The 14,712-nt window shown below is 38.2% G+C and overlaps 1 protein-coding gene across 6 annotated transcripts in view; it reads right to left on the bottom strand.

The window, feature by feature from the left end:
* Window positions 1–14,628, bottom strand: part of ncor1 (nuclear receptor corepressor 1) — a 46,127-nt gene extending 31,499 nt beyond the window's left edge. For 2 of the 6 annotated variants that reach the window (XM_086098268.1, XM_086098272.1), the window contains exons 1-14: window positions 14,406–14,623; window positions 9,225–9,378; window positions 7,129–7,223; window positions 6,821–7,025; window positions 6,356–6,538; window positions 4,829–4,942; window positions 3,976–4,032; window positions 3,818–3,870; window positions 3,284–3,350; window positions 1,882–2,054; window positions 1,276–1,366; window positions 961–1,139; window positions 464–518; window positions 236–337 (exon numbers count right to left, since the gene is read on the bottom strand). In XM_086098268.1, coding sequence (XP_085954394.1) covers window positions 236–337; window positions 464–518; window positions 961–1,139; window positions 1,276–1,366; window positions 1,882–2,054; window positions 3,284–3,350; window positions 3,818–3,870; window positions 3,976–4,032; window positions 4,829–4,942; window positions 6,356–6,538; window positions 6,821–7,025; window positions 7,129–7,223; window positions 9,225–9,329 — 1,479 coding nt within the window. In that variant the 5' untranslated portion in view covers window positions 9,330–9,378; window positions 14,406–14,623. Of the gene's footprint in view, window positions 1–235; window positions 338–463; window positions 519–960; window positions 1,140–1,275; window positions 1,367–1,881; window positions 2,055–3,283; window positions 3,351–3,817; window positions 3,871–3,975; window positions 4,033–4,828; window positions 4,943–6,355; window positions 6,539–6,820; window positions 7,026–7,128; window positions 7,224–9,224; window positions 9,379–14,275; window positions 14,294–14,405 lie in introns of those variants that run through there. The other 4 variants (XM_086098270.1, XM_086098271.1, XM_086098273.1 and 1 more) reach the window with 4 other exon arrangements.
* Window positions 14,629–14,712: the final 84 nt, after the last annotated feature.

Raw genomic sequence — 14,712 nt, 5'->3', positions numbered from 1 at the left:
TGCAGGCTGCAAAATACGAGTTGTGGGTGCTTGGCAATGAAAGGCATTGATCGACATATATCGATCACATACTTTTCCATGGAAATTGCCCGATTGATCAGAGCACCACTAGTACAGTAAATAGTACAGAACTATTTAGAAAAAAACTTCGGAAGGATGGAGTGCTTTGCAATAGTCAACAGTTCATAAACAACATGCTAGAACACAAGAGCAATGACATTATACACAAGATTACCTGGTTCCTTCCCCGCCGTCTACCGTAGTTGCGTCTCACCAGCGTTTTGTAGTTGTTGTTCTTCTTGGTCAGGTAGTAGTACAGGACACAGTCAGCAACACACTGAAAATTACAGAAAAGCATGTACATATGAAGACATGATACTGACACTAGTGGTTAAATTATTCAAGCAAGGGCTTGGACACCCTTCATGTCTCATATGTGTAATATTAACTGTCTCTTCTTCACCTTTCTTTCTAGATAGGAAGCAATCAGGACAAAGTTCTTCGGGTGTTGGACAAACCTGCCAAGAGAAGCCATTATTATTGTTGAGGGCAAAACGGAAACACGGCTCAGGTTCTATGTATGTCACTAATGGGTTCGCTATGAACCCATTGTGAAGACCCGGTCAGAATTTCAACAAAGGGATCATGTTTGTGTCAATTACTGAACCATTCACTTCACTTGTACAAAAATAAATAAGAAGAGACCTTCGCTTTTAGTCAGATAACAATGGAAGAATTTGACTTTTCTCCTCCCATTTCAAATCAATTTAAATAAAGTTATGTAATACAACATTTCTTGCGGGCCTCAGGGTGACTTTGTCACCACAATGGCTGATGCCAATTGTAGTACCGAGTTTCAGTGGTAGTCAGAAAGAATACACGTTACATGAGTAATAGTCCAGAATCTCAATATATATAATACAGTCTGTGGCATCTTGTAATAAAACCACAAAAACTCACTTGTCTTTAAAGATCTCTTTCTCGTGTTCAGTCCAAACATTCATGAACTGTCGGGCTTTGTACACCTTCATGGGGTCATCCATCAAGCCATTCATGTTGATGAACTTCACTCGCCTCTGCTCTGAGTCATACATCATTGGAGGGATGACTGACATCTGTCTCATCTGTTTTTCGTTGTTCTGTCAAGCATAGACATGTAATATAAGTTTCAAAAATCACCAGTTGAAAAGAAATGGTAAATATAAAATCACTATATAGGTTTGTATTTCAACCAACAGTACGCATAAAAGAGATGTAGATCATGAAATTACTCGCCTCCTGCTCAGAAAGGCCATCAATAATTTCAGAAATCTCATGCTCGCTTCTAGCGATTGTTGCAGAGAGACCTGTTCCTCTCTGGCCAACCCTAGTAAAAAATAAAAAAAGGCATATAATGAGGGAAATTACATTTTTATATTTGTTTCTTGCAGAACACACATTTTACACAACATGGAAACCCATCATAGTCAAAGGAGGAAACTCATCTGGTTGTGATTAAATCCTTGTAAGAAGTTGACATTAGATGATTGTTCGACAATCTAATTTTATGCTTGTGCAATTGTTGTTTTAGTTGAGTCCGGTGTTGCATGTAATTTTTCATTAAATACACAGGAGAATATTATTTTATATAAGTGTGTGGGACGTGGCAACCATTAAACCAATCAAATGTACAGAAGTACAGTAATTTGCATTCCCATAGCCAAGCAAAGCAATTATAAGCTTAAATTATGTGCTTCCGTATGAAAACAACTCCACCCTTTTCTTGTGAAAAGACACTGTAGAGAGGGGAAGCCTCGAGGCAAAAGGGTTCAAAGCCCCAGATAGTTCCTTTGGCAAAAATGAATACTGTACCACAGCAATGGTGTATATAAAGCTTTTCACCTCTGGAAGCGCTCCTGCTGCTCTCTCTGCTTCCGGATCTCAGGGAATTGCCTTTCATAGTACTCCCGTGTCCTGCTCTCCTTGGCTTTGCGCCTGGGGTTGTTCTCAAGGCGCTCCACCTTTTTTTCCCAAGCTTCCATCAGCTGGTCGTAGCGTTGGCAGATGTTCTGTTCCTGAGTACACAGCATGAGAACTAATCAAATACTGAGCCTCGGGTCTTAAAAAGGTTTTAAACAATGGATTGAACCAAGCCAAGAGCATGGTTAACATTTTTTGTCCATTGTGAGTAAGGTAATAAATAAATAAAAATCCTACACATGTAGGTAGACAAGCCTGTGGGAGAAAATAATAGACCGTTTTAAAGAAGCGCCAACATCAAATTTCGTGGGAGCTACTGCTAAAATACGTAAAATAGCAAAAAAATGCAAATAAAGGCAACCTAATTTACCTTAATTATTACAGTACACAAAGTAAATCATTGTATGTAGCAACAAGGCAAAAAAAAAATCAAGACAAGAACTATAAACTTGAAATAATTAATGGATGTGAGTGGATTGTCACTACTGGCTCTTTATTGTTTTGTTTTTTTAAAGAACGCAAGTTAAGAACCATGTTGACTCAGGGTTTGTACTGCTCTTTTATATACAAGCCTTTTCTCATACGGCACCAGAAAGCAATTTAAAAAACATTGTATACGAGTTCCCTGTCCTGACAAAATAATATTTCGCTTGTTTCAGGCAAACACCTTGTACCTCCAAAATTGTCACTTTTCAGGAGATGCCAAAAATTGCATGTTTGTTCAACCATTAACATTGGTCCATCAAAATTGTCAAAACTTTATATTGATGAATAACTCATAACAATGACACCCACAAGTGAGGACTGACCAAAAAGCATAGATTTTTGAAAAAATATTAAATTTGCCAAATTGTTTATAAATCCAATTTTACATGCAATATGTAAAACAACACTGAAATCTAATTTCCAGAGGCTTAACCGTTGGAGACATGTAAAGAAATTTGGATCGGGAGGACAATGCTCCCACATTTCCACACTAGAGCCAGAGACAAACAACTCTCTTTCCTCTTGGCATGAGGCCATAAGCGCTCCATAATTGTTGATACTCTAAGAGAGGTGATGTTCACTGTAACATTTGAGTGCAGCTGTAGAGAAAAGGTCCTCCATGTGATGTTTTTCTGATATAATTGCATTACAGTTTATTGGAAACAGCAACAGTCTGTCTGACAAGAACAAGTTGGAGCACACACACGTCGACCACACCATTTTTGTTGACCTCATTACTCTCCAAAAAGTCATACAACCAACATTTGTGATGCCAAAATTATGAGGTTACCAAACCCCTGGACTTTCCAAATTGCCTAACAAAAGCAGAAACACTTACCCTTTGTTTACGAGCATGATTCCTCCTCTTAAAAAACAGAATCAGCTTCTTCCTCATGACTTGATTGCTATAGAGAAACAACACATTCATTATTTTTTGTTGAATTTTCTTCAGCAAGTGCGCTCATGAAAATTACGTTAGGAAGATAAGACTATAAATTCTCAATATCCAACAATGGTAAGAATTCACCCCGAAAGCATGGCCTGCAAGGGACATTGAGGCGAATGTGTGGTTGAAAGAAAGAGTCAGATGGGCCACTGTCGTGGTACACAGTTTTGTTTTGTTTGTTTAATCATAGATAACCAACAGTCACATCCAGTCTTTCACTTTCCTTTACTATCCCTATTAGCCAAATTAATCAGGTGACTGGACAAATCCAATTGCACTGAAAGGTCACGTGAGTTTTTTCACACTGAGCTTAACACTTTCATCAGCTGAGACATTTCCTTCTCTAACAAAACATAAGGTGTGCTGTATTTATTTTGTAATAATAAAGACCCAGATGGTTTGTAATGTACAATTGCGGATACTCACGTTTTAATGTTGTCATGGTAAACTTTTGTGTCTGATGGTTGATTGTACAGGGGCTAGGCAGTAGAGAAAGACATAATTAAAGATTCAAATACAGTCATTGATAAAGTACTAATGAGTTAGGAATTACAAAATGTACTACACATCATTTAGTGTCATACCAGTTCAACCTTGGGACCAAGACCTTCTAGTATTTTATGGGCTTCTTCAGCTTTTTTCTAGAAAGTAGGAGAAATATTGCAATACTGAACAAACAAAATTAGAAGATAAATGGTCAGCTAGACAGAAATGCAGTGAATCCCCTCTAAATCGCAGATTTTTAAGCAATCATTTTTCCTCAAAGTGCATTTTTTTCACACCAAGAGAATAGGAACAGGTGCTAATGCATATTTTAAAATGTGTGTTTTAATGTGTTTAAAGCTTGTGGGGGAATTAAATTATGTATATAATTTTATTTATATATGGTCTCTCTGTATCACGGATTTGCACCCATCACGGGCGTGTTCGTGGGTTTGCTGTAACAAAGGCAAATTAAGTTAAGGCAACAGACATTCAAGTAAAATATGGTAAATTTTTATATCAATTTTGAAATAGAATTTTAAAATGTGGTGGAACTAAAATGCTCAAATCTGGGACAAAAAAACCTAAACGCTCTATACTTGGCCAGTCTAAAGTGTTAACTGCTGACAAGGAAGAAAGGTGTGTCTTCCTGCAACATTGTGTGTCACATGAACTATAGTAACCTTTCTCCTTGATCAGCTCAAACACGCAGCAAAGTCTGTCAGTGCGCTTTATTTTAAACTTCCTAATTCCTAACTTAAATAAATGAACACGGAGAACTGAACTGAGACTGACAAAAGGATTTTTCTCTGTAACATCATAATGTTTGTTGATGAAATACAGAAGGCGTGCTGGCGTGCACAATTTGCCGCAGAGTCAGTTCACAAAGGTCAATACTGTGGGGAGTTAATACTTGTTGCTAATACGTCTTGGTATTCAAAACAGACAACTCACTCTGTTCTCATCATAGATGATTTGGACTATGCTGCGGTGCTTGTGTTCCACTGGGGGAGGGGTCACTGGCTTTTCTGGCTCCACAGGCTTTGCTGCTTCCTCCTCCAGTTGTTGCTAGGAAACAACAGCGACAATATAAAAACATCAAGTTCAGAAAAAGTACACAAAATAAGACAAGACCAATACATGAAGCTGTCTCTTTTTTTCTATTCAGGGCCCAAATGGAGTTGATTTTCCATCTGCCCTACAGTGATATGATCTTAACCTCCGATAAGAGCAAAACCACATTACTCTCACATGCTGGTTCATGTACAAAACACAAAAACTCAAGAGTTCAGCCACTGAGGTCATGTTGGTGATTTGAGACAGGTTGGACTGGTAAATGTTTGGTTGGCCAATGTTTACAAACTAAAGGTTATGTACACAGCCAAGTTACAGGGTTGAGATTAGGAGTTCCTGAAATGCCTCAACCAAATAAATCCCTGAAAATGTGGGGGAAATTCACACTTAAATGTATTCTCTCACAGAAAAAAAAAAATCTCACATTCCGATCGAATGATGGAGAAGTCCAAAACAGATAGCAGGACTAACCAAGAGACAAAATGGATTTAAAAAAATAACTAGTCTTCCCATGACCTAGAAGTAAGTAAGTGAAGCAATTTATGCACATTCCTGTTGTTGAATGAATAATGTATATTATTGCTTATTACAAATATAGTTGTCAATAAATAATAAAAAATGAATAATAATGATGTGTAAATCATAATACAAATAACAGATTACATCACCTTTTTTTTTGCTGAAAATATTTTAGCGCTCTCAAACTAGGATAGTGTACAACGGAAAATGTACATCAATACAATCAATACAAAACTTTCAACATCTGATCTAAATTAACTTAACCTCATTTACTCCCAGCCATTTTCACTAAAGCAATCCTGTTCGCTCCCGGCTGCTTTACTGGATTTTGACTGATTTTGCAAGGCCCACAGAATATTGTGTTCTACTGCTATAAAAACATGGAACCTACCAAAAGAAAGATTAGAGTCTCTTCTTTCATCAGGAAAAAAAGTATATTTCTATACCCAAAAACGTTTTTCAAAAAGTTGTTTTGCTAAGTTAACTCAATATCATGTAAAGTATGTACCAATGTTTGCTTTCAAAGCCATAATAAACTGTTATTGTTCGGGATGTTTGATACTACTTTTATTCAGATCGATACCAGTACGAGCATTAACTCTTGCGTAGTCACCGATACCACTTGTACTTTTGCTACATTACCACTCCCTTCCCCCGCCCGAAAAAAAACAATGACAAAGACCTATATATGCCAATAAAATATAGCATGTTTCTTTAAAATTGCATGAATTGAATGGCAATTTTCTACTCTTCTAATTGGCTGCCATCGTGAGTGCTGAGAGCATGACAGGCCTACTCGCCCAACCCAAGTTATTCTCCTTACTAAAATAATACAAAAGCACTTTCTCTTGCATTTTAAGACACAATAAAGCCAGCTGGACAACTGACTTGCTTTTTCTTCAACTTGAAAATCTGCTGCTCCACTTTAGCAATCTCTCTGTCCACACGGTCCATACTCTGGATCAGCTCCTCCTTGGACAGCTTGGAAGGAGATGTGTCATGCTCTTCCCCAAGGTGCAACGTCGGTCCTGCTGGGGAAGGGCATTCCACTTTCACAGTGAACGGCGACTCCTGGGGGGGAAAAAAAAATAGATCAACTTGATAAAGCTATTGTATAACATGAAATATGAAGAAATAGTCTGAAATGAAAGAAGTCGTGCTAGCCATAATTGTTAGTGTACTTTCACTTTGTTTTTTAAGCATACATCATTAGACCTTCTGAACGCAAAAATAAATAATGCTGTTGCGCAACCTGCAGCTGCAGGAAAATTTTGTCAATTACGAAATAATACAAATCTCCGCAGTCAACAAGAGAAACGTTTGACACGTTTGGTAAATAGCAAGAGATCTTACCTTTTTCCCCTCTCCTGTGGCTCTGAGGCTATCCTGTAGTGTATGGTGCATGGGCAAGAGAATACCCCCGGCAGAAGAGGTACGGGTGATGTGGGCCTCAGAAATAGAGTCCATACGTGGGCGCTTAGTCTCCAGTGCCTCATGTTCTGCCTGACTAGTGATGGAGTGGAACTGCTGTTCGTAACCATGTCGTCTCTCTGGAGGCCTACAGACAATATTTTATTTTATTGTTTTTAAAGAAAGCATACATTGTGCGCATGAACGCTCTACTGATCCAACAGGCGAGATATATCAGGAGTCACCTTTACCTTTCAGTCCCAGGGTGGAATTCAGATAGTAAAGACGGTCTTCGTCGACCCTGCGGATCCTGCATGTGAGTTCGATAATCTGGGACGGCAAAATCCTGAAAGCAACACACAAGGCCGTCACAAACATTTTTAACATGCATTACCTTTGCTGCTTAATACTACTTCATTTGAAAACCACTTGGGAAAAATGTTTTTGACTACATTCCAACCATTAGTGTGTCTAAAGGTCTTTTATGATGTTGGATCAGACCATGTTGTTGGAAAGCCCCCTAATAAATCATGAGTTCTGAAAGAATGGTTGCGGAAAGACTCAACTATTGATACTGCGAATGAGCCAACAAGCCAGTATGACCTCATCTCACTTCCATGTTTGTAGGTTGCAATAGACTTCCTGTACATAGAAACTGTGTACATGAAAATCCCCACTCAACGTGCTAATTACAATCACTCTGGTGATCCGTCCAAAGTATATTATTCCACACTTAGCATCATGTCAGCCCATACAGACTAACTCTTGTTGTGACCATGATAAGCGACATAGAAAATTGGTAGACAGATGGATGAATATGTTGTTGTTGTTGTTGTTGTTTTGACATTGAAGACTAAGAAAGAGATAAAAGGTGAGATCAAATTTGTGCTTAAAAAAGAAGAAGACTAAATTAAAACGATAACTGCAGAAAAATAAAAAGGCCATGTTGTGTCAGATACCATTTAATAGCACACGGTTATTCCGTAGGATAGTGGGTAATCTGGAGGGCAATAATCCCACGACATCCGAAGAAAATCTGAGACTACGACAATCAAGATGTACAGATGTGGTCGCAGCGGACTCAAGCCAGTCCCATCATTTTGTGAGGGGCAACAATTTTAAGAGGAAATCGAAACAGCACATGCTGGGCTGACGTACAGAAACCACATCGCCCCAAAAAGTTTGAAGAAATTATAATACATGTTACTCAGATGATGGAAAACATGAAATAATGTCCATTTTAGGTGAAAAATACACATTTATACAGTTTCCTAAAGAAAAAAAATACAACAGAAATGAGCACAATGTTGCAAATTATAATTTATTCACCAAGTTTATAGTCAAAAATAAACTGAAAAGAAGACATTAGTTATCAGCATGCCATGACCTTCACAAAAACCTGAACAAGCAAACACAGTTACAGGAAATATTACCAAACTCCACTTTTGTTCCAGATGTAAGCAAACAATGCAAATGCCCAGAAATGAACCACTGAAACTTTCGGTGGAAGTAAAATACTAGGAAATCAGATTTCCAAAAAGCTGGAACCCATGTCCAATACTCACTTTATTTGAGCAAACCAACCTATAATAGCAGAGTGCTGGAGTTAAATGAAGCGTATTCAAAATCAGTATAGTAACTCTATTCACGTAGGTGTGCACCGAGCATGTCCTGTTTTTGTATAATAAAGGGAGGGAAATTTTGGATGGAATTAGGGCTCGGCGATATAACCAAAATATAAATTCTTGATTTATTTATTTTTCATTATACTGGACGTTTACGATTTGAATCTAATAAACCCAACAAATGTATTTAATGGCTCATGTATTCAAAAATAACCCCTGTGCAAAATGTTCAGACAACAATGATGTATACTGATTCTAAATCAGTTTTAACATAAATTTAACATTCATAGTTTGTGTTTAAATGCCACAATTAAGTAGTTGGAAACTATTGTAGATTGTAAACATGTCTTGCAAAACACCTATGCAGCATTCTGCCACTTGCAAAAACATTTGGATGTAACAGAACATAAGAAAAACAGCCATAAATAGTCCAGAAGCCAAAACACGATTTAGCAAATTTTCAACAATTCGATAAATGATGATTCATCGAATTAATTAGATTTATTGCCCAGCCCCAGACGGAATGATTTATTTTTAATTCATCAATGAATCGAAAACATAATTGACAAAACAAAATATATATAATGAAAATCCCCAAACTATAATAACCCTGCTTTATACACAGTATATCCAGATTGATTTGTCAGGAACAACAACAAAAAGTACACCTCAACATAGATAATAAAGCATTTATCGTTGAAATAACGTAAGCAAAGTCTTACTTGTTGGCGGCCGCTGAATGTGTACTGGACAGAATGGGATGGGTAGCGGCTCTGCTCGCTGCTGAAGCTCCCCTGGCTAGAGGGGTAGCCAGAGCTACTGGACATCCTGAATCACTGAAGGCTGAGCTACACCATGTTACAGGATACAAACCACCTAGAAACCAGACAGCAAAGGTCAGATTTAGAGGTTTACATCAGTATCTCTATTCTCTTTACAAGAAAAATAATGCATGGTATTGTCCTATAAGATAAAGGCCATTTCCCAGAGTGGGTGAACAATGAAAACATGGTTCAAAAGTCAACTCAAAAATCTTCTTGACACTAATATGATGCATGAGCCCCCACTAGTCTAAACACGGCATTCTGATTAATATTGCCTTTGTGGAAAATTTGTTAGTAGCAAAATCCACCCGTTCTTATCCATCTCAAGGAGCGGCCATTTTGCCACTTTCACAGTTGCTCAGGTAACAACCAATCATGACTGAGCTTCAGAAGAGAGGTGACCCGTGATTGGTCGTTTCCTGAGCACCTGTGATGTCATTTTCAGTAGACAGGAAGTGGCAAAATGGCCGCCCCTTGAGACAGATAAAAATGAAATCTGGCCAAAATGCTATCCAACTAATAGCTTTGGTGCTATTTTTGCATGTCAAGATTTTCTTCTGCAAGTGAGGCATGAAAAGAAACACCAGGACTTGCACCTGCAGTGCACAGGAACACATGCAGTACACAACTGAACAGCCTTTCTGTGGGTGGAAAGAAGACGACACTAACTGAATTAACTTGATTTGATACCAGCCTACATTGAATTTGTTTTTCAGAATTGTATCTAATGTATTTTAAGCATCAGGATATCCTTCCTATCAAACATTAAGCTATCCTTCATTCCAAAAATGACCCCGCCTATTGATCCATTTCTCTGACTGGAAGCAGTTGATGGGTTTGTAAACAATGCCTGTTTCTCCCTGGTTACATTTGTGTTCACGCTGGGAAAAAAAAAATTCCATCATTACCATGCATACAAAAATGCGTCACAAGTTATAACACAATGCAAGGCTCCCTTTACTTAATGGCCACAAGTAAAACAGATCGGTAAACAGGAAAAAAGACCACATTTAGTTTCATTTCTTTCATGTTCATCAACTCAGTCAAAAAATGAGTGGCCTTCCAACCAGCTGTTAATGTAATCTCAACTACTTAGGTCTGAAGAACAAAGTGACATCAGCTCAGAGAAGCAGAGCGACATCAAGACATGCACAGCACCTGAGAGCAGCATCATGCGGGGGTTACTGCAACTACGTACATACAATCAGTCAATCAGGATTCATTTTTCCTCTCTTCCGCCATTGACAGCAAAGGCCCAATACTCAGATTTGTTTAAAAGGCAATCCAAAGTAATTCTTTTTTGGTATTGGCGTGTTAAGAATGATTTGTTTTTTTCCCTGCCTAATCTCCTCGCGTGTCAGAGCAAACAATAATTGGATAATTGAAGTAACGTGATAAGTGGCACCATCTTTATAGATTTTTTTTTCCTAATATATGATCGAGGAAGTATGTTGAGTATTAATGAAGTTACGCTGTTTAACTGTCATTTGAACAAATTTATTTTTTGACAGATTGTCTACATCAAAGGCCATCACAAAAAGATGAATTTCTCTGGAAACCATCATCTGATTTTCAAAATTCTTGATGTGCTTTAGATGACAGTAGTCAGGTTGCACTTAAGTGGTCATTCCAACCAGACTTTGCAATTTCATAGATTTCAAACACATCTCATCATGTTGCGAAGTTTGCCAACCGTGGCTCATCTTCAGGAAACAGGTGAGCCATGATTGGTCGTTACAGAGGATCGTCTCACATTTTCAAAATTGGTTCAAATGTTAATAGCGTGTGTGTGTATGTGCGTGCGTGTGTTAACACTGACATCAAAACCGGAGTTCAGGGCACGCATAAAGATTGACCTATCTAACAATGCAAAGTTGTTAGACATGGACAGGAAGTACAAAAATAGTCCTATGTGCCAGTTTGAGGGTTCTCAATTATTGTGTGTCAGCGCCAGACATGTCATTCTGTGTCAGACGTGACAATGGAGACGGCAACGGAAAGCAGGACATTATAGTGCCAGGTCCCGTCCAGACGGAAGCAAAGCCGTCCCAGAAGAAGCACACAAACGTGGATTGCTTGTCATGCTTAAAAGACTATACGACAGTGTAAACTTCAAGATAACATTAAACTGGCACAAATAAACTGCTTGAGCCAACAAAGACCGTCCTGTTGGCAAAATTGACACCAGACAACTCATGATGTGCAAAACTATTTTCTACCATCTGCATTGCACAGCTAAAGCTATTTGAGAACTCTTAGTGAACACTTTCATCGAGACAAATTGATTGTAATGAAAGATGCAGACAAAAAGAAGACCATTGTAAGACGATCTGGAATGTAAATGGGCCTTTCATTTTGGTGATTACTGAAAAACTTTTGCAAACCCAAATGGTGCCAGCACTGATCTTGCGGCGGACCTCGGATAATCCCGCAGGTGAAGAAGCCAACTATTCCAGGGCTGGCAGTCGCACACAAATAGTCTGCTGATGTAAGACCTTATTTTGTGGTAGCAAAATAACCATCTCTGATTTGACAGGACATTACTGCGGTAAGCAAGGAAGCTGTATGATCTCTTCATTTTTTTTAGGAATCCGTGTCATCATTTAATTGTAAAAATTCTACATTTTACAGATCCCCCCCCCCCCCCCTCCACAGATGTATCATTAAGAATACCCGTGAGGCGACTGACGCTTTCAATCAACATATTTAAATGTCAATGTGCAAATAAAGGATAGCATATTCAGGTGCTTAATATGAGTGCCATTGACAGGTTGGTGCCTTGGTGACCAGTAAAGGGTGTAAGTGTGTGTGTACACATCTCACCCAAAGTCAGCTGGGAAATGCTCCAGCTCCAAGGACAGTCCAATAACAAGCAACTTATAACAGAGAAGAATTTACTCTAGTCTAATCGACACATCATAGCAATAAAACCTAACATACAAACGGCAAACAGGACTCACTTCATCTCAAAACTGCGAGGCTACTAACCAGTAACCACTAAGCTCATTGTGCAGCATTTGTATTGGCAAATGTTGGTGATACAAAATTGCATGTTTTTTTGTTTTTTTTTAGCCGCAGCAATAAGAGGACAAACAAAATTAAAGTTAGAAATTGTAAGACACAAAAATTGTGAGACAAGCACATTCTAATGACATCCATCTAGTCCAAGATATTTATTAGGAATCTTTACTACTATTTATAAAGGCTTTAATGATTTTGACAAGTAATCGAACTGCATTTTTTTTTCTCCATCAATATTGTGAATGCAATTTAATATGTGATTGATTGTTTTTGTTAAGGTCCTCGTCACACGTATTTTAGCCAACACAAGCAGAAATTAATAATTTTCTTATATATTACACATACAAGTTTGGCAGTGGTGATACTGCTGTGACCGACATCACATCTCCTGCTAGCGTTATTTTGCCATGAACGGCACTGATCGGTCAATCGCCGCAGCAATATATATTCTTGGCCTGGCGTGAATCGGCTATGTTACCGTGACTACAGTAGATTGGCTGTGAATAGGTTACTTTAGCGTGATGTGTAGGCTGCTGGGAGTCTGTTAAATTACTGTGAGTCATCTGCTGTGCGAGTGTGCATGGTTCCTGCCTCGCTTCAACCCCCTCCTGTCGCTTTTCACAAAGTTTTCATTTTATTTTGCCACCGAAAATATGCCGTTATTGGCACTACCAGCCTAACCCTAATCATAACCATCAAAGCAGGGTTAACAGGAGGTAGGGCACACTCTGCATCTTTTCAAATGCAGCAATCGCATCTTCTACTTCTTGAAAAGTAGAAAATTTATCAACGCAAAGCAAATCCAACTCCATCACGGCAGTATTAATAGTCAAATGTGGCGTCTATTCTTCAATACGCTCTCAATTCTTTACAACTGAGTACTGACTGCCAGAAATTGTAAACATAATTTTAAAAAACTAACAATTAAAAATAAATACAAAATAAGTCAAGCTGCCCGTCACGGCAAAATAAACGCTGCAAAATTAAAATTAAATGAATTCATATTAACAGTTTATCTGCCTCAAGTAAGTTATTGATTTAGAAAACACTTTGACCCGCAGTCTTGTCCATGGCAGTAAATCGTGAATGAAATTACAACTATAATGCAAGCAAATCTGTGGCTTTATCACTTCAACTTTTCATGTTTCATGAAGATATGTAAACATGTGGAGTCTCATTTTAATTAAACTGCACTGATACACCCAATGGAATGATCAACAAGAGTTTGTGCTGCATATACTGTTATATAATAATAATATATAATATAATATAATTGTTTCAATGATGCAGCCAACTTACGTCTCCCTTGCTTGCAAATTCAACATTCGTTAGCATCAAACAAAACAAATAATTTGTTCTTCTTTCTACTTCCTGCTTAGAAAATGAGCGTCATTGTTCTGTTAAACATTAAACTCAGCTAGATTATTACAACACGGTCAGTCTCAATAAGATGCTAACGTTTAAGGGGTTTCCCTTCCACCTTCTCCTTTTGTTTGTGCTCACTGAAATATGCTTTATGCTAAAATGATCACTTATAGTCACAAAGTATTTAAAGCAGTTTGGAAGTAGCTTCATCTAGTAATGGTTCGAATAATGTGTTAGCTTTAGCCGTCACTTCACCGTGACGTTTTTAACAGACCTGCTTTTAGTCAGGATTTAATTGTAAACCCTAGCAGCAACGCTTTGCATATGAGTGACATTGCAAATGTTTATCATCCTACTTTAGCATACTCATCATTACAGCAGTACTAGTTGTCGCTTATTTGGGAGGGTGGCCCTACTATCACAATAGAAGCCTGTCCCGTGGATCAAAAGACACACTCGCAGTAGTGAACAATCAACAAGCGTACGTACGCGACTACAGATATTCAGGAGTATGAGCAAAATATTTATGGTGTTGTTGTTGTTATCGCTAGCTGCTAACTTACCCGTATTTCACCTTTGAATTCGCAACCACGTCGCCATCTTGCAAGACAGATTTTCATCGTACACCAGAGCACTTGAATAGCATAGCCCTACGCACGTCGCTTTGCCAAATAAAATGAGATTTGCACTCACCTCATATTTGGAGACTTTAGCGAAGAAAGGGAACTGCATCTGTATAAAGGAACATGTGCAATTGTTTTATGGAAATCCGCGGCTAACGGGTAGTGGACGACTGGGCAGACGAGGCTCCGCCGCATATGTCGCTTCACGTCCTGACAGATCAACGTAAATTGTCCTCGTTTGGTTAGATTCACAACCTAGATGCCACTTTATATACTTTCGCAAATCTGGCAAATTATAATTTCTAAATATTCAAAACGTACTGAAATTATTGGTAGTTTCTTGTACAGGCAGTTGTTGTTTGTAATAGTGCGTATTT

The sequence above is a fragment of the Leptonotus elevatus genome, chromosome 16, assembly GCF_054856555.1.
Source record: "Leptonotus elevatus isolate MCC_2025b chromosome 16, RoL_Lele_1.0, whole genome shotgun sequence".
Taxonomy (NCBI): domain Eukaryota; kingdom Metazoa; phylum Chordata; class Actinopteri; order Syngnathiformes; family Syngnathidae; genus Leptonotus; species Leptonotus elevatus.
Note: the sequence above shows the minus strand (reverse complement) of the source record. Positions and strands in the feature narration are given on the sequence as shown.